Consider the following 22,239-nt stretch of genomic DNA (forward strand, 5'->3'; position numbering starts at 1 on the left):
GGGAGCTGGATGCAGCGGACCCCCGGCTGCGCTGGCAGACTCCCAGTGCCAGTGGGCTCTGCTGGCAGCAGCCCTCTGCCACAGTTGAGCTGCAATGCTGCCAGGAGCCTCCTAGTGCCACCAGAGGTTCAATGGGGATGGCCAGCTCAGCAGACAGAGGGCCAGCAGAAGCCCCCAAAATGGGGTGTTCTAGGGGCATGGTGGGGGTGGAGCCATTGGGGGGGACTTGTGCAAGGTTCTCCTCACGTTTGGAGCCCTCCCCCAGGTCCCAATCGACCAGGAAACTCCGCTGGCCAAAAGGCCAGCACAGTAAAAAGATTACCATGGAGGCCTATGGGGAGCACTTACTTCCTGGGAGGTGCGGCTCCTAATGGAGCTGGCATTCAGCTGGGGCAGCAGCTCCTGAGCAGGAGGAGGATCCTGCAGGGTTTTCCGCCAGCTCCTCCTCTGCCGGCCCCCCAGCATTTGGACTCCTCTGTTTATTGTAATATTCTTTGTACAGACTATTAATAAAGAGCAAGTCCGGGTACTTTGAGAAACCTGCCAAATTATTATTTTTATCACAAACAAAATGTCTTAAGGATTAAAAAAATGTACTAACCCTACTAGATTTTCTACTCTGGGACGAACCATACATGTCTTCTTCGTAACCGTTTGTCTGTTATGAGAGGGAGCGGGGAGGGAAGGGGAGGGAGAAAGAGAGAAAGAGGGGAGGAAAGAACTACACCAACCATCAAAAAGTCTCATGACAGTCATTTTTTTAATAGCATGCTGGAATTTGTCTATAGGAACACCAAAGCAAAATTGAGGAAGGAGATCCAGCATTCAGAAGCTCAGAATCAGAGCTCACAAGGAGACCTTGAAAACAGATTACAGTTTTGCATTCTTGGAATTCCTATAAATTGGATAAAGTAGTTAGGAATGCATGTATTTTAACAAAGGCAATATAATAGCAAAGAATATAGAAAAGTATCAATCTCGTGTTTTGTTCAGTAGGGAAAATAGATTGCCCAGAAAGATTAAAAGATGGGGTTACACTCCCCTTGAAGGAACAGGTTCGTAGTCTTGGGGTTCTTTTCGATCCTTCCTTGTCTCTGGAGGCACAAGTGGCCACGGAGGCAAGGAATGCATTCTACCACCTTCGGTTGGTAGCCCAGCTACGCCCCTATCTGGACAGGGATGACCTCGCCTCAGTTGTTCATGCTCTGGTAACTTCTAGGTTGGATTACTGTAATGCGCTCTACGTAGGGCTGCCCTTGAAGACAGTTCGGAAGCTTCAGCTAGTGCAAAACGCAGCAGCCAGACTGCTGACGAGGACCAGCCGGTCAGCGCATATAACACCTGTTCTGGCCCGTTTGCACTGGCTACCTATTTGCTTCCGAGCCAGATTCAAGGTGCTGGTTTTGACCTATAAAGCCTTACACGGCGTGGGACCGCAGTATCTTGTGGAACGCCTCTCCCGCTATGAACCGACCCGGTCACTTCGCTCAGCGTCTAAGGCCCTCCTCCGGGTACCAACCCATTAGGAAGCCCGGAGGACAGTTACTCGATCTAGGGCCTTTCCTGTAGTGGCCCCCGAATTGTGGAATAGCCTCCCCGAAGAAATACGCCTGGCCCTCCCTCTGCTGCAGTGTGATTCATTTGGTCGCTACGGGGCCGACTAGGAATTTTTGGCCTGCCTGCCTCGCTTTGCTGGCAGGTTTCTTTTGCCTACTCCACACTGTGGTTGGGGGGACGGGTCAAGGGTTAGCATGGGTGCCTTTGGGGTTAATAGGCTGATTGGTCTGTTTCTAGCTTTAATATGTCAATGGTCACTTGTCGCAAAGAAGTGCGGGAAAAGGTTTAAAGGGAAAGGGAAGCTAGGTGACACCTTTAGGCACCTTTGGGGGCAATTGGCGGTCCGGGGGCCTGCAGCTCAGGGCTATACGGCCCAGGGGGCAGAACACGGGCTGCCTTTGGGGCCAACGTGCCTCATCCGCTCGGAGTTTCACGGCTCCGGGGGGCGGTGATGCGGGTTGGACCCCCTACACATCTTCAGGGTGTGGCTTGAGCTGGGGTGTGGCACAGGGCAGCCCCGGGCTCAGGCAAGGTTTAGTCGCCCTATGGCTGCAAGCAGGCTTTGCCTGGATCATCAGAATGCTCCCGCACTTGATTTCCCCTCTGCAGGTTCATTATTCTAATTGATTCCGTTTAATAAAGTGGCCCATGATTTAACCCAATGAATGGTGTTTGTGTTTTATTTCGGCAATAGGCCACAAACATTATCTGCACCTCAAACATGTTACTATCATGTAATATGCAGCCACTTTTCGAGTTCTCTTTTAAACTTTCCTGTGTTTGCATGTTACTGTTCCCAGAGGAAGGTAGAACCTTTAAATACATACTGTTTTGAAGTTCATCCTTTGGGTCCTGTCTTTCTCCAATCCAGCCTGGAGCAAGAGGAAGAATGCAGGATAAAAAGGCTAGCAGTCCCTCAGAATCCCACAAGTGAAATACAAGTTTGGTGCTCAATATGTACATGCTCAAAGGATTCAGGAACAATATAACTGAATAGATCTGCCCTTTTGAAAAGCCAACCTTTCAAAATACAAAAATGAGGGGAATGTCCTCAAAAACTAGCTGGTAAAATTCAATTATTCTTGCCTACAGGGTTAATCAAACAATCTGATCAAACAACTGCAGCTACGAAGTAAGCTTTGAGTATTTTCTCCTTATAGCATGCCAGACAAATTGTTCAAGCCGCTCAATAATCAATGCATACCAGTAGATCACCTTATTATTGTATCAAGACTTTCAGTTCTTTAACCACTTCCATTCTTTAACCACTCACAATTCTTAAAAATAAATTTAATATGGTTTTGTATTCCTCTGCAAGGCTAATACATTATAAGCACACATAATTTCATATAGGAAAATGGCTCTGGTCTAAACATGGCAATTATAAAGGGTAGAAGAGAGGGTGTGTAAAATTATGCCAACATGATACCCTCCAGATGTTAGACTACAACTCTCATCAGCCTAAGTGGCCAGAGGTAGGTGATGACAGGAGTTGTAACCCAGAAACTTCTGGAAGGAACCACACTGACTACTTATGGATCCTTTCAGAAGCAATGCAAGACTTCTGTTTTAAGACTTAACAGCTGGGATTATGCAGCTGTGGGTTTTTTACAATTATTTTATGTATTTATATTCTGGCTTTTAGAAGACCCTTTCAACAAAACTGCTTACAAAAGACGTAAAAATCAGTACAAATAAAGCAATAAAATCCAATTAAAACAGCATTGTTAAAAATGATAAAAACAAGTCAGCATGCTCAGGTTTAAAATAATAATACAAGTACAACTGTAATTCTATATCTACAATAAATAGGTTTATTGTTTTAATTACATTTGTTTCTTAATTTTTGTTAACTGCTTTGAGAAAATGTGGGGTACAAAGACATCATATAGACATCCATTGTATTCATGATTAACTCTGGGCTCTCTGTAGTGGTTGGCAGAAGAGAGGGACTGTGTTGGTGGGACTGAAATTGCCATATCGAGGTGAAACGCTGTTTTGCCATGTTGTGCTATGTCTGTGTGTTGTTTTAACACACCAACTGCACTCCTGTTGAACTTTCAACTCAGTCCAAATCTAGTGTTTCACTGAAGGGCAACATTTACCAAAAAGAAAAAAGAGACAGAGAAAAGGAACTTATAAATATTTTGGAAGATCAAGATAGGACACTCTGAAAATACTTTCAAGTAGCTGTACGATAGTAAAACTTTTGGCCTTTTTTTCTAATGGATCAACACAACTACTACTTATTTATTTATGTATATTTCAGTCAGTCAACTTTATTGCATTTAGCCATAGGCCTTTGCACAGTACACTGTTTGTCAGTTCAAATTAAACAACAAACCATGGTTAAAGAAAAGCAATAGTTTCTAAACTCCTCCTAACTCATCCCAGCTTCTTCACATTGTACTAAACCAGCCTTTCCCAACTAGTGGGCCACCAGATGTTGTTGGACCACAATTCCCATCTTTCCTGACCATTGGCAATGCTGGCTGAGGCTGATGGGAGTTGTGGTCCAACAACATCTGGTGGCCCACTAAACTATGGCTTTGCATGACATCCAAACACAATCTTTTTCTGTGATGGTTCACGTATTATATCAAGTGTTAAATTCCAACAGTCCAAAAAACACTATTGCATTGAACAGTCTATCCTCACCACTGCATAGGTGCTGGCATAATCCAAGTCACTCTGTTGGGGGACAGAGGAAACAAACTCTGTGAGAACACAAATAGCCAGACCAAAAAGATATCAAGAAAATACCAATTCCTTGTGTGCAGGAACTATGGAAGGACAAATGATCACAAATCCTTTATTTCACATCAATGCATGATATAAAGCCTAATTCAGTATATATTGCCCTCACTTCTTGATGGCAGTACAATTTATTGGGTTAGATTAAGAACCTGAATCTGCTGCAAATTTCCTAAGGTAGAGCAGCACAGTATACAGTTTGATTCTCACATAGCATTGTACTAGATCAATTGCATGTCATGCACGTGGAAAGAGGGAGAGCTGTGGAAGCTATTAAGAACTTATAATCTCTTATGTGATGGAGGTTCTCTCACACAGGGATGTATCGTAATGAACCACATCACCAGGATCACTCTTGACTCCAATCAACACGATACCTGGGACTGAGCCACAAGGGAATTGTTCTCATGGTGTAGCAGCGTAATGAATACAGTCTGGGTTGGCAACAAGAAAGGGAGGAGATGGAACCCCACCAGGGACAGAAGTGAAGTTACTAATCATTACTTTAGCATGTGAGGTTGTAGTTCTAAGTTCCAAAGATCTGAGCTCCTTCAGCCTCAGCTAAAAGCAGAGAAAAATTTCTCAGCAGAATTTGAAACTGATGACTCTCAAAATCAGGGTTTGATGAATATGCTAACCCAGTGTGTGGAAGCTGTGAAAAAGGCAAATTCCATGCTAGAGATCATTAGGAAAGGAACTGAAAATAAAACTGCCGATATCATAATGCCATTATACAAATCTATGGTGTGGTGGCATTTGGAATATTGTGTACAGTTCTGGTCGCCTCACCTCAAAAAGGATTATTATAGAGTTGGAAAAGGTTCCGGAAAGGGCAATCAAAATGATCAGCGGAATGAGCGACTTCCCTATGGGGAAAGGTGGCAGCATTGGGGGCCTTTTAAGTTTAGAGAAAAGGTGAGTAAGAGGTGATAGAAGTGTATAAAATTATGCATGGCATGGAGAAATTGGATAGAGAAAAGTTTTTCTCCCTTTTGCATAACACTAGAACTCATGGACATCCAATGAAGCTGAATGTTGGAAAATTCAGGATAGACAAAAGAAAGGACTTTTCATGCAATGCTTAGCTAAACTATGGAATCAATTTCCACAGGAGGCAGTGATAGCCACCAATTTGGATGGCTTTAAAAGACAATTATGCAAGTTCATGGAGAATAAGGCTAACAATGGCTACTAGCTAATGATGGCTATGCTCTGCCTCCATAGTTGGAGGAAGGATGCTTCGGAATACCAATTGCAGTACACTGCAGGAGGCAAGAGTGCTCTCGCGTTCAGGTCCTGCTTGTGAGCATCCCATGGGGATCTGGTTAGCTACTGTGAGAACAGGATAATGGACTAGATGGGCCATTGGCCTGTTCCAGCAAGCTCTTCTTATGATTTTATGATTAATGACTGAAAAAATATGAATGGTATTCAATGCTAGTCCTACTCAGAGTACACCCATTGTATTTAATAAGCACGACTAAAAGATTCATAATTTCAATGGGTCTACTGTGAGTAAGACTGACTTGAATACAACCCTATATGAGAAGGCAAGTAGTTTTCCAAGACATATCCTTGTGTTAAATCATTAGCCTCTAAGTATTTTATATACAGATACACACACCTGTGCATAGTCACCACTGTGACCTGACCATTCTAAGGTAACCAGTGGGACAAACCACGTCTTACATGTGGTTGGAATTAGCCAGAGACAGTGCTTACCATCTCATTTGTTTCAAGTCTCAATATGAAATCAACTGTACTAGATCGAATTGCTGAAGCATATATTCATTGCCCACTTTGATAGCTGTACAAATGCTCAAAAACAAAATCACTCAGTTTCTCCCTTTTACTATGAACGGTGTTAGATTCTCCCTGCTTGTTTGCATTGCTGTCAATAGTATTATGGTGAACAGGGCTCTCAAAACTGCTTCTAGATCCTATTTGATACTATTGAAAAGTCAGTCCACTTTGCCTTTAATGTTGGTCTCGAAAGGAAGTCTATTATAGCCACCTAATCCACCTGCCAGATACAAAATGGCTTGGAGGCTAGAACAGTTGAAGAGGAGATATGCACATCTTGTGTACTTTGTTGCTGCCTCATGTATAAACATTGCAAAAAGAGATGACCCATTGTAATAACATTTCAGATTTTCCTGGTACACTTGGTGAACAACGAGGGCTTTGGGACTGAGACATTGCTCATCTAATCCAATTACAAGCCATACAGTTTGAGCAATTTTGTAAGGAAAACAAAAAAAATCCGAAAGATTTATGCTGACATTCTTTTGCTATGTAAAAGTTTCAATCTAAAATAGGAGAGGGACTCACTCCCTGAACCTACACACGAAAAGCTATGCATTTTTGGTACACTGTAATGTCAAGCAGATACAAATAATAATAGACAATGTATCAAGTTTCTTAATTATGATACAATCAGCTAGGTAAAGGTTGGTTACACAAGACAAGCTGCTATATAAAAACAAGAAAATGCTAAATGGTTCAAAATATAGGCTGTTACACATACCTAAGATCACATTGAAATATAATTGCTCACCATACTTACAAAGCCTGATAGGCCACCACGGCTCTCCTTGAATAAAAAAGGCTGGCTTTAATGCAAGGCTTAAGCTGACAAAAAGCTCACAGCCCAAAATAGGGAAACTTGGGGGACTATGGGAAGAAGGCAACTGATCAAGCAACAGGGACTGGGGGTAACAGAAATGGGAAGGGGCACAACAGTTTTGGTAACGGCAGAAATGGCTACATGTGCTTATCACTTATTACTAACCCTTCGGCTTCCACGGCTACCCACTGATATGCACTCATCTTCATCCGACGCCTATGGAGAAGCAAGTGAAGAGGACACCAGAGACCATTTTAAAAGATGCAAAAATCATACTGAGTAAACAATCTAGGAAAAAGCTTTTCAGATGAAATACAAAAAAACTCCCCAGACTATCACAGAACTTAACATATGTGACGCATCAGCAATAAAGGGAACCATAAAAGAAATAAACACCAGAAAGATTAAATCCGAAAAAGAGAAACATCTAAAGTATTATTAGCTTTTTACGCAAGCTTCTAAAATATTTCGGGTTATATGCAGTAAATAAATAGAAGTTATACTTATTTGTGGCTTCTGGAAGTGCTATGGTGCCAAGCAGAGCCATCACGTTTAGCCATGGCTGGGAGAATCAGGACTGCATGCTCTTGCAGGATCACATGTTCTCTCTTTCGCATAAATCCTCCCCACCCTTAACCATTATTCATCATTATGCATACACCTTCCAACAATAACTGTGTTTAATGCTAGCCTGGTGCATTTATAACCCTGGATTTCTTTTACTACTGATAGCATTAAGCACAGTTAAGGGCAGTGCAAACATAGCCATGGTTAAGATGAAGAATTGAGGGGCTTATGTGTGAGAGAGGAATGGTAATCCCATGATCCATGTGGGTGATCCCATCCTATCCCCAATTCTTTACATTTAAAAATAATTGATGTGGGATTTTGTTTGTTAAATTTGCAGAGATGCCCCATAAATCTTTCACAAAAAAGATGATTAACTTTTCTCCTTTAATATTATTACTTTGAAAATTAAAGCTGGATAACACAAAGTGCAAACGATACTGACCGAGGCATTTCTTCTGGGTTTACGAGTGTAACGCTCACTGTCTTCCTATCAAGGCAGCGGGGAAAAGATAGAAGAATGAAATGTTGGAAGGAAAAGCACTATTACAAAACTAAAAGCAAAAGTTAGAGTTGAGAACACAGTGGCATTTAGCAAGTTTGCACATGATGAGGAAAAGAAGATATTCAAAGATAAATGGGGGGGAAAATAGTAATAGATGTTTCACAATATCTGAAATTCTTTATTGTTCCAGAATCAGTAAACTTATGTGTATATCCCATGACATCATTACTCCCTTCCCAAAGCCATTTCTATTCCTTGAAGTGCAACTATAAATGAAGGAATTCTACAAACACACATTCCAATTGCTCTCATTTCATGGACTAAGAAGTTTATTTTGGTACTCCTGTTTCCTACAGTCTACATATGTAGGATACACTTCAACCTGTGCTAGCTTATTGTTTTCTGCATGGGCAACAGTTTATGCTGCCTGCACTATTAACTCCCCACATTAAGCACAATGACGTCCCAGGAGTAAATGTTTAATGACAGCTGCGGAAAAGTAAGAGCAAAACGACTGTTAAAATTTCTGTTCCTTTCTGTTTATGTTCACTAGCATACTTCCTCAAACAACCATCATACAACTGAAGCTGTTTTTCAAATAGAGGGAAGCTGGAAAACAGTTTAGAGGATAGACTAGAGTGCTTGGGATTTAAACACCTACTGCTCCTGTATGTCTGACACCTGCAACAGAGCCCACTTCAAGTGAATGCTGTACAGGCTTACACAGTACCTGGAGGCTGCTCCACAGGTGTGAAGGAAGCACACAGGAAATTTTTTTACAGCTTTGGGGAAAAAAGGGGGGGAGCTAAACATCTATGAAGTGCCTTTTCTGCTGCCAAGAGAATCTTCACTAGGATTTTTTACATTCCGATAGTACCATGATAAAACACAGATACTTTTATTTTGAAGTAGCTGGAGTAGCTACAGCATACCTTGTTCCCTAATATTTTGTTTATAGGTATACCATAGAATTTAAAACCACACTGAGCTATAAGCATGTGGGCTCTTTCAGCCTAACAGTTTGTTTACTTTTGATTAAATGAGACAAAACCCTGATGAATGGGTTATAGTGGAAAGCCAATTATTTGGCTACATACATAGTGGCTACAACGTGCATATATTGCTACATACATTTGACACTGGTGTATTTTCAGCTCCACAAAGTCTTAATTTTCTTCACTCTTAACTTTATAAACAGTCCAGTTAGCAGTGAAATAACCTCTGACAAATAGAATTTTCTAACCCAAGTTATCCTTCGGCCACCCATGAGGAGGTATTCCTTGATGAGCTACATCCTTAATGAGTAACTTGACAAGCTTCTCAATGAATAGTCTACTGTTAGTCTAATATGGTTCTTAGCACAGATATTCTACACTACCGCAATATTAACACAACATCCCAGAGAATTTGTGTTAGTTTGTAAAAAGGCATGGGTCAATATACCATCCTACGTCAGTCTTTCAGCTATGAAAAATGTATTAATAACTGGACTTCAGGAATGCAACCACACATCTTCAAGTGTTGATAACAGCTATTCTACATCGTTTATGCAAGACGTTAGCCTTTCAGACAAGAGTTGGATTCTTAGACAAAGCCTACCATCCACTGCTCGATGTCTCCAAACTTTGTATCCAGACCATAATATTTCTATAGATGGAAGAATGGGAAAAAGAACTTAGGATGAAAAAGTACAGACTACAAAAGTTGTAAGGCATGCCTACATGCTTTAATTAAGGAAATGTGTTGCTTTGGTTTTAATAAACCACCACTACCGCCTTGGAGCTCAACTTAGCCTGATGTGGCTGCAGTGCAGATATACCAAGACTGCAGAAGTCTCTAAAATTAAGCTGAATCTGCAAATAGCCACTGGCATTAATATGCGCTGCCTTCCAACTAAGGCAGGAGGGGAGACCGGGGTGAAGTATTCTAACACTTAAAAAGGATCGTTTCACTTTATTGTGAAGTTCAGAATATTGTCTGACAAACTAATCTGGCAACTAAAGTAGAAGTAAAATGGCCTCAGCCTCCTCTGTAGTGTAGGCATGCCCTTTAAAAAAATAGTGCAGGGGGGAGCAACTTATTCAGTACCAAGAGCCTCAAAAGACATGCAGCATGAGCTGAAACATGGAAGTTAAAGCATGCGCTGTATTCGCCCCTCCCTCACAAGCTACAGTTGTACCTACTCTAAGCCAGGGCCTTTAAAAGTATTTAAATCCTTCAGGGACCCATAAATTGTGGAACACGTAGTGAACCTCTTTCTCCTACTAAGGCAGGATCAGATCAAGTTATTCTGTTATGTCTCTGACTCAAGTGTGCAGAAAAAGTACACCATACAGTGAAAACAATGTGCAGTATATCAAACACTTAAAAGAACTGGTCCTGTATAAATGTTATTATAATACAGAAAAATCCACATCCACAGAAACATCCCAAATCAGAGAAGATCCAAGGATAATAGAAAGTGGAGGATCAGGGAAAATGAAGAAAGGAAGCATCAAGTCCAAAGAAGGAGAAGCCATTGGGGGGACGGGACGTTTTGATCAATGTGAATGTCTCACACACAACACACATACAGAAAAAAAACACAGTCCAGATATCATGGAGGGCAGAACGCTAACAGTTGAGTGCTGCAATTAAAAAAAAAGTATGAGAAAAGAATGAAGACAACAAGGTTTAGTTCAGAACCTGTAAAGCAAAAAAGAGGATTATAGAGAGATGAGGGGGCACAAAGCATATTGCAAATAGCTAGCTTTCCACATTAAAGGAGACATTTGAAGGGAGCTTCCGGACAGCCTGAAGAAGCACAAGCCCAACAAATAATTGCTGCACTCTTTTTCTGCACATTTGAATCATCTAGGGAAGAGAACTTAAAAAAAAGAAAGAAAAAGGAGAGAAGGCAGCTTCCCTGTCTCTTGAATACTCCTCCCACCAAAAAACAGCTCAGAAGCTCCATGTCACCTTGCTTGCAAGCTGTATGTTGCCCACTCCTGCATTTCTACAGCACTACAAAAACAAAGGATCAGGCAAACATGCTCATGCAAAACTGCAAGCCATAGCATATCTTCAATATCCTTCTGAAGCCAGTGAGGAGAAAATGGCTTTTCACAAGCAAGCTTCTCTGAGCAGAACAGCTGCACTGTTTAACAGTGGATCTAATAGAAACGGTCTGCTGAGCATTTTTAGTAGGGCATATTACACCATACAGAACGAAATGGAGAATGGTGCAACAGGTATGAATTTCTGACTCAATTCAGTCAAGATTTCTTATACAGGACTGTTTGAGAATAAACAGTGGCTTCGCATTGTGGTTGACTGAAGTGTTAGGGCCAGAAATAGACTGAAGACCTATTGGGATTCTTACACATGAAGGGAACCACCTGTTTAAAATTCCTCTCTCTTGAAGGTGGACAGGTGTCAGGAATAATAACCGTTCTATCTTGCTGAGTGTAAGACAAGGAATACCATGATAGGCACAGCAACACTAGTGCTCTAATATTTAATATGCAGCTGCGGAGAAGAGACACTTCCTAGCACACGAACTCTAGTGCAGATATCAAAACAGGTACTTATGTCTTAAGTAGGTGAGCAGTTCCTACTTCCTCCTAAAACACTACTTAACAAGAAGCTCTGTTGGTTTGCTGAAATGTGATATTAAATGTCTGGCTGTCACTTTGTAATTAGCTACTAAACTAGAGTGTTGTGGCCACATTTAAAATGTATTTGTTATTTTGAACAACTGCCCCTGATTACTCACTTTATACTTCTTACTTGGGTGAAATCAGCTAGGAATATAACAATGGAATAGTGTATTTTAACCAATACATAAAGTTCAAATTCTGTAAAAATACTGGATGAGATCCAAAGTAACGTTAGCAGAAAAGGTTGGAGAGTGCACAGTACTGCACAAGCGGCTGTGCAGGCAGTAACACACAAAGCTCAACTGTCACTGAATAAAAGAACAGCAATTGTGCCAGGGGCTGTGGCAACATCCTTAATAGGTGGAAGGCGTCCATTGGATGCAGCTGTTGTGCTACTCAACAGGGCTTCCATTAGCAGAATGGCTGTTGCACGAGTGGGCTGCCACAATTGAACATATCCTAAAATGTTGTTGCACGAGTGGGCTGCCACAATTGAATATATCCTAAAATGTTGTTGCACGAGTGGGCTGCCACAATTGAACATATCCTAAAATGTTGTTGCACGAGTGGGCTGCCACAATTGAACATATCCTAAAATGTTGTTGCACGAGTGGGCTGCCACAATTGAACATATCCTAAAATGTTGTTGCACGAGTGGGCTGCCACAATTGAACATATCCTAAAATGTTGTTGCACGAGTGGGCTGCCACAATTGAACATATCCTAAAATGTTGTTGCACGAGTGGGCTGCCACAATTGAATATATCCTAAAATGTTGTTGCACGAGTGGGCTGCCACAATTGAACATATCCTAAAATGTTGTTGCACGAGTGGGCTGCCACAATTGAACATATCCTAAAATGTTGTTGCACGAGTGGGCTGCCACAATTGAATATATCCTAAAATGCTGTTGCACGAGTGGGCTGCCACAATTGAATATATCCTAAAATGTTGTTGCACGAGTGGGCTGCCACAATTGAACATATCCTAAAATGTTGTTGCACGAGTGGGCTGCCACAATTGAATATATCCTAAAATGTTGTTGCACGAGTGGGCTGCCACAATTGAATATATCCTAAAATGTTGTTGCACGAGTGGGCTGCCACAATTGAACATATCCTAAAATGTTGTTGCACGAGTGGGCTGCCACAATTGAACATATCCTAAAATGTTGTTGCACGAGTGGGCTGCCACAATTGAATATATCCTAAAATGTTGTTGCACGAGTGGGCTGCCACAATTGAATATATCCTAAAATGTTGTTGCACGAGTGGGCTGCCACAATTGAACATATCCTAAAATGTTGTTGCACGAGTGGGCTGCCACAATTGAATATATCCTAAAATGTTGTTGCACGAGTGGGCTGCCACAATTGAACATATCCTAAAATGTTGTTGCACGAGTGGGCTGCCACAATTGAACATATCCTAAAATGTTGTTGCACGAGTGGGCTGCCACAATTGAACATATCCTAAAATGTTGTTGCACGAGTGGGCTGCCACAATTGAATATATCCTAAAATGTTGTTGCACGAGTGGGCTGCCACAATTGAACATATCCTAAAATGTGTAAACAGGCCACAGAGAATGTAGTTCATATCGATAGCTTTTAAACAACCCACTACTGGGATCCAGGTGGCACTAATTTACTATTTAAATACTTTTATTTTCTTAGTTTTTCAAAAAGATTGATCGGAGAAACAACATATTTCTTATTTCATTCCCAATTCTTTACATATATCCTTGATTCATAATCAGCCACAAAAAAACAAGCAAAGAATTAACAATGATAAGAAAAAGAATTACAGGATAAGGCTCTGTATCTTTAAACAAACAGTAGGAAATTATGTGTCACGGGCTGCAGCTTCTGTGGCACTTTCCTAGCTGGCAAAGATTGAAGTATATAAATGGAAACACGTATTTGTTAGACATTTCCCAAACCACCATTAATATTTGTTTTCAAAAATAATACTAACAATGTGCAAATAATTGTATCCTGTTTGTTTTATATTATATCTTTTATGGCTCTGTTAATTCAGTATTTTATTAAAATTATTATTATTGCGACATTCTGCCATTAGGGCATCACATTTGATAGCTGTCAAATCAAATCACAGTCAATAAGCTTTTGTGTTAATGGGCTCCTTCTATATGTGAGGACGTCCTTTACTCTTACGAAGAAGAAAGTGAAAATAGGTGTCTTCTGATCTGAGATAAGAAGACAATCAATTCAACTGACTACATTATCCCCTGCCCCATGGTGACTCTATGGTTGCGTATAGACAATCATGCCCGTAAAGTAACCAACTCACCCACAGAGCTACCATGGTGCTTGTCAGGATCTAGCACCACTCAACTGATAACAGTACAAGCACAATGGGGGAGGGCAACTCTTGTTTTGTTTCATAATTTCCAATTGCAAAGTTTCCTATAATTTCATCCAAGTCAAGAGAGTAGTGAAACTGGCTAGCCCAGAAGGCAGGTAGCCATAAATTGTTCTTGAATTCTGGGATATGAGTGCATGCTATTTAATGAAAAACTTTTTCATTAAAAAAATGTAGGAAAACTAAAGTTTTACACTAATTTTCTTCCTTTTAAAAACATCTAATCTGGATACATAAAAGAATGCACTACACATCTTTCACCAATCCCACCAATTTTTAAAGGAAAAACTTTAAAAATAACTCTGGACACAGGAGAAGGGCTAGCGGGGAAGGATGTTACTGGTCACCAGTCATGGAATGAGCACTATCTAATACACCCCTGGGACAACTATGCACATGTCTTTTGCAGCAGTGCTCACTACATTGCTAGGAATGGACTTCCGTTCCCCACACACCCCTCCTGCAGGCGCTGACCAAAGCATTAGAGGTCTGCAGGGCTGGGTTGGATCAGAGACCATAGTGAGACAAAAAAATGAACGTGCATAGTGCAGGCATTAGCAGCTCCAAGCCTCTGAAAAGGTATCTCCTATACACACCAAGACTAATCAAGCAAGCAAGGATGGCATTTCAGAAGCAGCTTCATTTGCACTGCTAGTCAAGAAGCACTAGTAAGCGTAGTTATCTAGGTGAAAACATGCAAAGGAAAGTACAAGTCACCAAAGCAAAAGGAGCCTGATTGTCAGAAACCCTGTGAAAGTCATGAGTAAATAGCAGCAGGTTTACCAATGAAGACATTTTGTGATGTAGTCTTCTTTTTTATTAAAATTGCATATCTTGAAATTTATTGAAAACTTCAACATGGACTGTCACACAATACACCAATAAAACCATCAGGATCCCCAAATAGAGTATTTTGGTTTTCCCATGTATTAAAAGTAGTCACTAAAATTTTTGAAGCTATTGCCTGCAACAGTCACCCTAGTTCAATGCTCTGCTGTCCTAGTGCACAATAAGTTAGAACCCCAGCCATACACTACAGCTAAAAACACCACCACAATGTAGTAATTTTGAACTATCTGCTTGGCAAGGCACCTTCCCATATCTAATTACTTGCTGGAAATCTTCTTTGGACTATAGCAATCAATTATGAGAGAATGCAAAGTAATTAAGACTCTAAAAACAAAGAGCCAAACTGAGCATTACACTGGTATTGCATGGCAGGTGCTATTCAAGCAATTGATGCAGAGTCCATCCAGATGGTGAGTTCTTGGACAAGACACACAAAGGCTTTTCAGATGCCCATATTGATGCCTGAATATTCAAATGGCATTTCTAGAGACTGGTAAAAATCAGCACAGTTAAAAAGTGCAAGTGTTGTGAACAAATCGTGCACTGTTACACAGTGCTGCTTCCTTGAGAGATGTTTCCCTCAATTTCTTGTTTAGTGCTATATCAGTAAATTAGCCATGGGAGAGGCTGCTAACTGAGTGACCCATAAGGAGATGAAGTTCAGTCTTGATGGCTGAGGTTAAGCTAGCAGCAGAATTTTACAGGGCTTAGAAAGAAGCAAAAGAGCCTTAAAGATAATTTTTAAGTAAGACCTGCTGCATAAATTTAAATGGATTTAATTCTCAAGTGCTATCAAGACTCCTGATGCAAGAGAAAAAGTACATGCAATCACACAAGAGGCTAAGCAAACCCTACCTTTTGAACTTGATAGATCTACAGGAGGAAAGGAAAGGAAAGAAAGGAGACACATATAAGGGCGATAGTTTTCAGTAGGTATAGCTTACAAATTGCTCCGCTTTCACATACACCAGTAAATGAGAATAAAGAAACAAATCACACTTCAAGGCCCATTATTTTTATTCATCAAGAATGCAAAACCTATTTCAGAGTTGGAGGAAAATTGCACAGGAACCCCGATTATAGACAGAGATCCATGCAAAAGTCATGTAATTGCTCTTGGATTGTTAAAATCTAGCAGTGAGCTAGCTCTCTTCCAATTGTTTAGGTATTGGCCTTGTAATGTGGGCTGCGACTCCAGAACTGCATGGGTGTAGCTGTGCAGATCTGGTGGACCAAGTAGAAGCTTTGGCAATGCATGAACACACAGCTTCCTACCCAACCTTCACTGCAATTCATTAACGTAGTCATGTCCTGAGAACTATTATTAGTTGCTATCATATTAAACTTCAAGTTCAAGTTCACTAGGAAGTGCAATAAAAAACAGTATATTTTAAAGTTCTTACATACAATATTAGTGATCACGGTAGGCACAGCAGAATCTCCCATAATAGAAGATAACCTAAGAATTTATATTCTACCAAGGTCTTCACAGTGATTATACGTTGTTGATCCCCAGCACATACAACAACCAAGACTTTTATGAAATATTATGGGGCTTTTTCTTTAACACACATGATGTAATTTTCACTTCTTCAGAGGTTTCTAGCACAACTGGGGGGAAAAAATTCCCCTCCACACACCCAAGCTTCCTACTTATGCACACTAAATTAAACAAAAGGCATTTTGCCAGTCTAAGCAAGCTCCTCTAGCTATAGTATAATTATATCCAAAGCATACTATCCTTACCTCAGGGTAAATCATACTGATAACTCAGAGCTTGGAAAAGTTACTTTTTTGAACTACAGCTCCCATCAGCCTAATCCAGTGGCCATGTTGCCTAGGGCTGATGGGAGTTGTAGTTCAAAAAAGTAACTTTTCCAAGCTCTGTCATATCATGCTGCAAATTCACACTTTTGAGTCCAGGCTTTCTACTTCAAATAGCTAACCATGAATCCTGAGAGTATACATTCAAGAATATCTTTATGGAGAATTGCTTCAGTAAATAAAGACTCTGAATGAGCAAATGTTTATTTATTTGATTTTGTTTAAATAAAAACATTTAAATAAACAAATACAAAAGTAACAACAGATCAACAAAACTATCATGGCTGTACTCGGGTTCCATTTGGTTTTTTTATATATATTGCAATACGATGGAACAGGTTTACGTGTAACAGTCACACACAGTTGTCGTTTCTTCTGCGTTGTCTTATTTGCTTTTGAATAAAGATTTTTGAAATAAAAACCTATCATAGCTGACAAAGGTGTTACAAAAGAGAAAGAAAAAAGGAATAATAAAATGTAAAAATATGTTCAATTATATAATATAAAGAATATTTCAAATTTCTAGTAGGTACATCAGGATTTTTTACACATTTGGTTAACAAATATTTTATGGTCAATATGGGAAAAATAGTCATAAAGTTTGTGACATCTATTCAACATCTGTCCAAAGATCTTAGAAGAATTAATATTATCACAAACCATATTGTTCCAGTACATTATATATAAACACCATTTCCATATAAGAGAGTCCTATGATTGTCTTCCTTCCCTCATTCTAACTACACTGGCGAATTTTACAAGATTGACTATATCCTATACTTTGATAATCCATTCATGAATTGTTGGAATAATTTATTTTCCCCAGTTTCTGGTTATTATCAGTCTGGCTGTCCTTAGTTTATCATCATTTTTCTGTCATCTGACAGAATAGGATCTTTAAGATAACCAAAAAGTAAGATTACAGAATCCATAAGAAGATCATACCCAGTTATATATTTTATCTGAATGGCAGCCTCTTCCCAAAATATTTTGATGTTAGGGAAGGACCACAGAATATAATCCTGCATCGCTAGTTTTTCATCTCCAGTAAACATCCAATGTAGAGTTATAAATATGATGATTTACACCAATTGTGGAATGTGGTACATATCTTCCATGTTTCTGAAGAGATCTGATAACCCATCTCTCTCACACATTTAGTCTGGTATACACTGGATCTTAATTCAGTACAAAGGAGAATCTTAACATTTTATTTAGCACTTTTGTGGTTTTATGAATAGATATTATAAGGTCAAACTTAGGATTTCTTAGGGTGCCATATTTGTCCTGCAACTTATAAATATTCCAGATACCAGTTTTTCAACTTGATCAAGTTGATTTCTTTTCCATAAATCAATGTCCCCAAAAACAAGATAGTTGTGCATTTCTTTGTTATAGATCAAAGCTGTTAATGGGGATAAATTCGGATTTAGTTTGGTTCTAAATTTAATGTCTCTGACACAGGTGTTAGATTTTAAAAGATCCTTATCAGCTCGAGGAGTATATCATGGCATTTTTTTCAAATCTACAGAAAGTATTTCTTCTTCCAATACTTCTAAGCAATCAGAATAAAATCAAATATTTAAGCATAATGCTCCAGACAGTGGTGCAAGCCACCCCTTAACATTCAACCAGAGCTTGGAAAAGTTACTTTTTTGATCTACAACTCCCATCAGCCCCAGCCAGCATGGCCACTGGATTGGGCTGATGGGAGTTGTAGTTCAAAAAAGTAACTTTTCCAAGCTCTGCATTCAACACAGGACAGCCACTCAATCCCCTAAGATAAAACATCCCTATAAGAAAACATCTTTAGATTAATTACAGTAGTGTTCTAAACTTATAAATGACAGTTTAGGGGCCAAATCCAGTCCCTCAAGGGATCTCCTCAGCTGTCTCCAGTGATCATCACCACTCACTCTTTCCACCCTCAGCATGTGGTGGAGCTATGGAAGTGGGAAACAAAGAGTGATGGCAAGGGAGTGTGAAGTTGACCAGCAAATGCCCAGTGCCATTGCCAAGGATTTTAGGGTGGATTCTCACTTTTTGTGGGGCAGCCAAGGGGTCAGAAGGGTGCTCAACACCTGCTACTTTTTATCCGGCCTGGTGGTGCTGCTGCCATTCATAAAGTTGGAATCACTCTTTGTAGATGACAGTGGCAACTGTCAGAACAAAAGCAGTATACAAATGTCACTTCCAATCCAGCCAGTTGGCCCATGCAATGCACCTCAGAGTCCTCTAAAATACTACTGTTTTAACTGAAATAGCCAGCCCTGCAACTTGGTGTGTACTTGGGTTTTTTTTAAAAAAAAAAACCTATTACACAATCTTATTGCTAAATACCTCTTTGGAGAAAGGGGGGGGGGCAACAAGTTACATCCTCAAAGGCCTCTTCCAAAGCAATGCGGTTGTATTCAGCTAAGTCCTACTCAGAGCAGACACATTGAAATTATGAACTTAAATTAGTCATGTCTATTAACGTCAGTGGGTCTACTCTCAGCAGGACTTGCATCAAATACTACCCAATGTGTAGCCTAGCCTTTGCCAACCTTTGGGTCCCCAGATGTTGTTGGACTATAGTTCCCATCATTCCTGACTGGGGAATTTCAGGCTGGCTGGGGCCAATGGGAGTTGTAGTCCAGCAACATCTGGGGATCCAAAGGTTGGCAAAGGCTGATGTAAGCAATTTCCTGACAATTGTAGCCAATTAGACTGATGTCCTTCAAAGACTCCCCCACCTTCTACTGTAGATGGCTGTTCAGGAACATTCTATTTACACTTCATTGGTTGGCTCAACAGGTTATAATGAATGGCCTGAAGGTACCCAGAGGAAAGAAAATTGTACTGATGTCCATTTTTGTCATCAACATGTGCATATCTTTCTGCTACATCAGGATCTGTGCAGACTTTCATATACACAGACACTGAGAATTACCACCTTGAGCTATTGAAAAAAATATACACTGAAGCAGTATATGCCAGGAAAGGAAAGTAAAATAGCAAAATGCCCTTAACTAGAGAGCCAACTATGTACTTTGTGGCAGTCTGTAGAAAAGTGTCAAATAGCAGCAAGTAATTCTAATCTCTCCTCAGCAAATCAGCTAATCTTATAGTTTAGCAGTAGTCTCCTCTCTGACCCTGAGGTAGTCAGCTATGGGCAGATAACTCTGAAGCATACAGCCTCTGCGATGTCCACTAACATGGAAGGATTTTCTACAGGGGATTGCATGCCAGTTTTCATTTCATTTGATATTATTGTCCTCTCTTTTGAACACTGCTACAGAATATTGTGTTCTTAAGCATAAACTGCTTTCGCTGTTGCCCTCCCTGTTAGGAGTAGAGAGCTGTCAGCCCATCCCTGGAGGAAGACTTATTCCCTAGCTGATTTGCAGCAGCTGGCTTCAAGGCCAAGATAAATGTCCAGACTGCTTTTCAGCCCCCAGCAGCAACAGGAGAAGCGCAATAGCCGGTACACCTGCACAGCAACCTTCTTGCCACCTGCTCTACATATTGCTACTGCCCTCTATGAAACGAGAGGAGAGCGATCAGCCCATCCCTGGAGGAAGACTCACTCCCGCACTGACTGCAGCAGTTGGCTTCAAGGCCAAGACTCCTGGGTGGGAAATTCTCAGAATAACACACCTGATCTTGGGCTGGTGGGTGTGTGTGTTTATGTTTTACTTTATTTTATTTTTATCTGCTGGAGGGTCGGTGAGGATTTTATTTTATTTTTTATTTTTATTTGGCTTTGGCAGCCAGGATTAGTGTGCTGCCAAAACTTTCTGTGGCTGCATGAGGGTGGTTATTGCTTTGTTTTATGTATGATATATTATTTTGGCTTTTAATTATGTTGCAAGTTGCTTGGAGAGCTTCGGGCAGGAAGTGACTAATAAATCAACACAAATAAATAAACTAATTTCCAAATGATGTCAGTAATCATGATTTGTAGATTCAGAAACACTCTTGAGAAAAAGGCTGTACTTAAAAGATACCAACTTTACAAAAACAAATAAAAAACCTTAATACAACATCAGAGAAATGAACAACAAAAAGTAAATGGATGACATTAGGTTAGATTGAATCTATGTATATTTGATTTTAACCAACCTCTCAGCCCAGAAACAGACCCTCAACACAGCCTGTACCAGCCACTTTCAGACATATACATCCGGTGCCTGAATCCTGCCCCTCCCATTTTTTAAAAAAATAAACAAGTTTTGTTTTGTTTTGTTTTGTTTTGTTAAATGTGTTTTGATTGCTAGGTTGGGAACGGCTGACTTTTATTTCCTGTTTTCTTGTCTATCTTTTTTGTTTGTTGGGGGAGGGATGTAGTGTTTTGCCTGTTTTAGAGTTCTTAACGTTGCCAGTTTTTCTTCCATGAAATGGGTATTTTACAGTGTTCATACTAGATTCTTAGATTTCCAAATGTGCCCTGAGGTCCTGTTAGGCTGAGGACCCCTTGCCTATGCAACAACAATTCCGTGTTAAAAACATTAACTTAAAAGGCAAATTAAAAAGATCATGCAAACTAACAATTAAAATTGCTGAAAGCAATAATTATCCAACACACATTTTCAAAATTAAAAATAGTTTGGCCAGAGAACAGGATTACTTTGAAATAAAAAAAGTTGTAACTACCTCTCCCTCAGTAATAAATTCCACAGGAAGGGTGCCAAGGTACACACACACACACACACACACACACACACACACACACACACACACACACACACACACACACACACACACACACACACACACACACACACACACACACACACACACACACACACACACACACACACACACACACACACACACACACACACACACACACACACACACACACACACACACACACACACACACACACACACACACACACACACACACACACACACACACACACACACACACACACACACACACACACACACACACACACACACACACACACACACGTAATGTTTTCAGGGGTGTGTCAGGGCCTAGAGGCCTCCAAACTTGCTGTGTGCCTCTCATCACATGAGCATTGTATGCCTCATATAAAGATTCAGAGGGGCTCAATTAATTGACATTTAGCTTTATGCAGTTAATACGTGCTGCATATCAACACACATACCAGGAACAGCTTGGCAATTTATAAAAGAACACTCAGTGTACAGACCACTCATTAATTAAAACAATTTTAGTCCAAGACAGTACTCTCTCCTCAAAGATCTTTCTACCATGCATAGGTAGACTAATTGTTGCCTAAAGCAGACATTTCAGAATAGCTATACTTGGTTTCAACCAAAAATTGAAGAATAAGTGGTCAGATGTGAGAGAGCCACCTGGATGATTGTCTGCTTAGAGAATAGTCTGGTTCACACACAATGTTAAATCACAATTGGAAATAAATTACAGATAATGTGAATAAGCAAGTGCTAGCTTAGTGTTATGTGTGAACCAGCACTTGTTGGTTGTTTTCCTCAAGCAAGCCTCAAGTGATAACCCAAAAACAAACCTTTGCTTCCAATTGTGATTTGGAGAAAAACAA

The 22,239-nt window shown here is 40.2% G+C and overlaps 1 protein-coding gene across 27 annotated transcripts in view; it reads right to left on the bottom strand.

The window, feature by feature from the left end:
- Window positions 1–22,239, bottom strand: part of LRRFIP1 (LRR binding FLII interacting protein 1) — a 136,966-nt gene that overhangs the window by 52,475 nt on the left and 62,252 nt on the right. For 12 of the 27 annotated variants that reach the window (XM_061607757.1, XM_061607755.1, XM_061607756.1 and 9 more), the window contains exons 3-9: window positions 15,735–15,752; window positions 9,609–9,656; window positions 7,950–7,994; window positions 7,103–7,153; window positions 4,216–4,248; window positions 2,385–2,429; window positions 602–658 (exon numbers count right to left, since the gene is read on the bottom strand). The exons of 5 other annotated variants lie outside the window; for them this stretch is intronic. In XM_061607757.1, coding sequence (XP_061463741.1) covers window positions 602–658; window positions 2,385–2,429; window positions 4,216–4,248; window positions 7,103–7,153; window positions 7,950–7,994; window positions 9,609–9,656; window positions 15,735–15,752 — 297 coding nt within the window. The remainder of the gene's footprint in view (window positions 1–601; window positions 659–2,384; window positions 2,430–4,215; window positions 4,249–7,102; window positions 7,154–7,949; window positions 7,995–9,608; window positions 9,657–15,734; window positions 15,753–22,239) is intronic. 10 more of the 27 variants (XM_061607733.1, XM_061607745.1, XM_061607735.1 and 7 more) reach the window with 10 other exon arrangements.

This window comes from Rhineura floridana, chromosome 2 (assembly GCF_030035675.1).
Source record: "Rhineura floridana isolate rRhiFlo1 chromosome 2, rRhiFlo1.hap2, whole genome shotgun sequence".
NCBI lineage: Eukaryota > Metazoa > Chordata > Lepidosauria > Squamata > Rhineuridae > Rhineura > Rhineura floridana.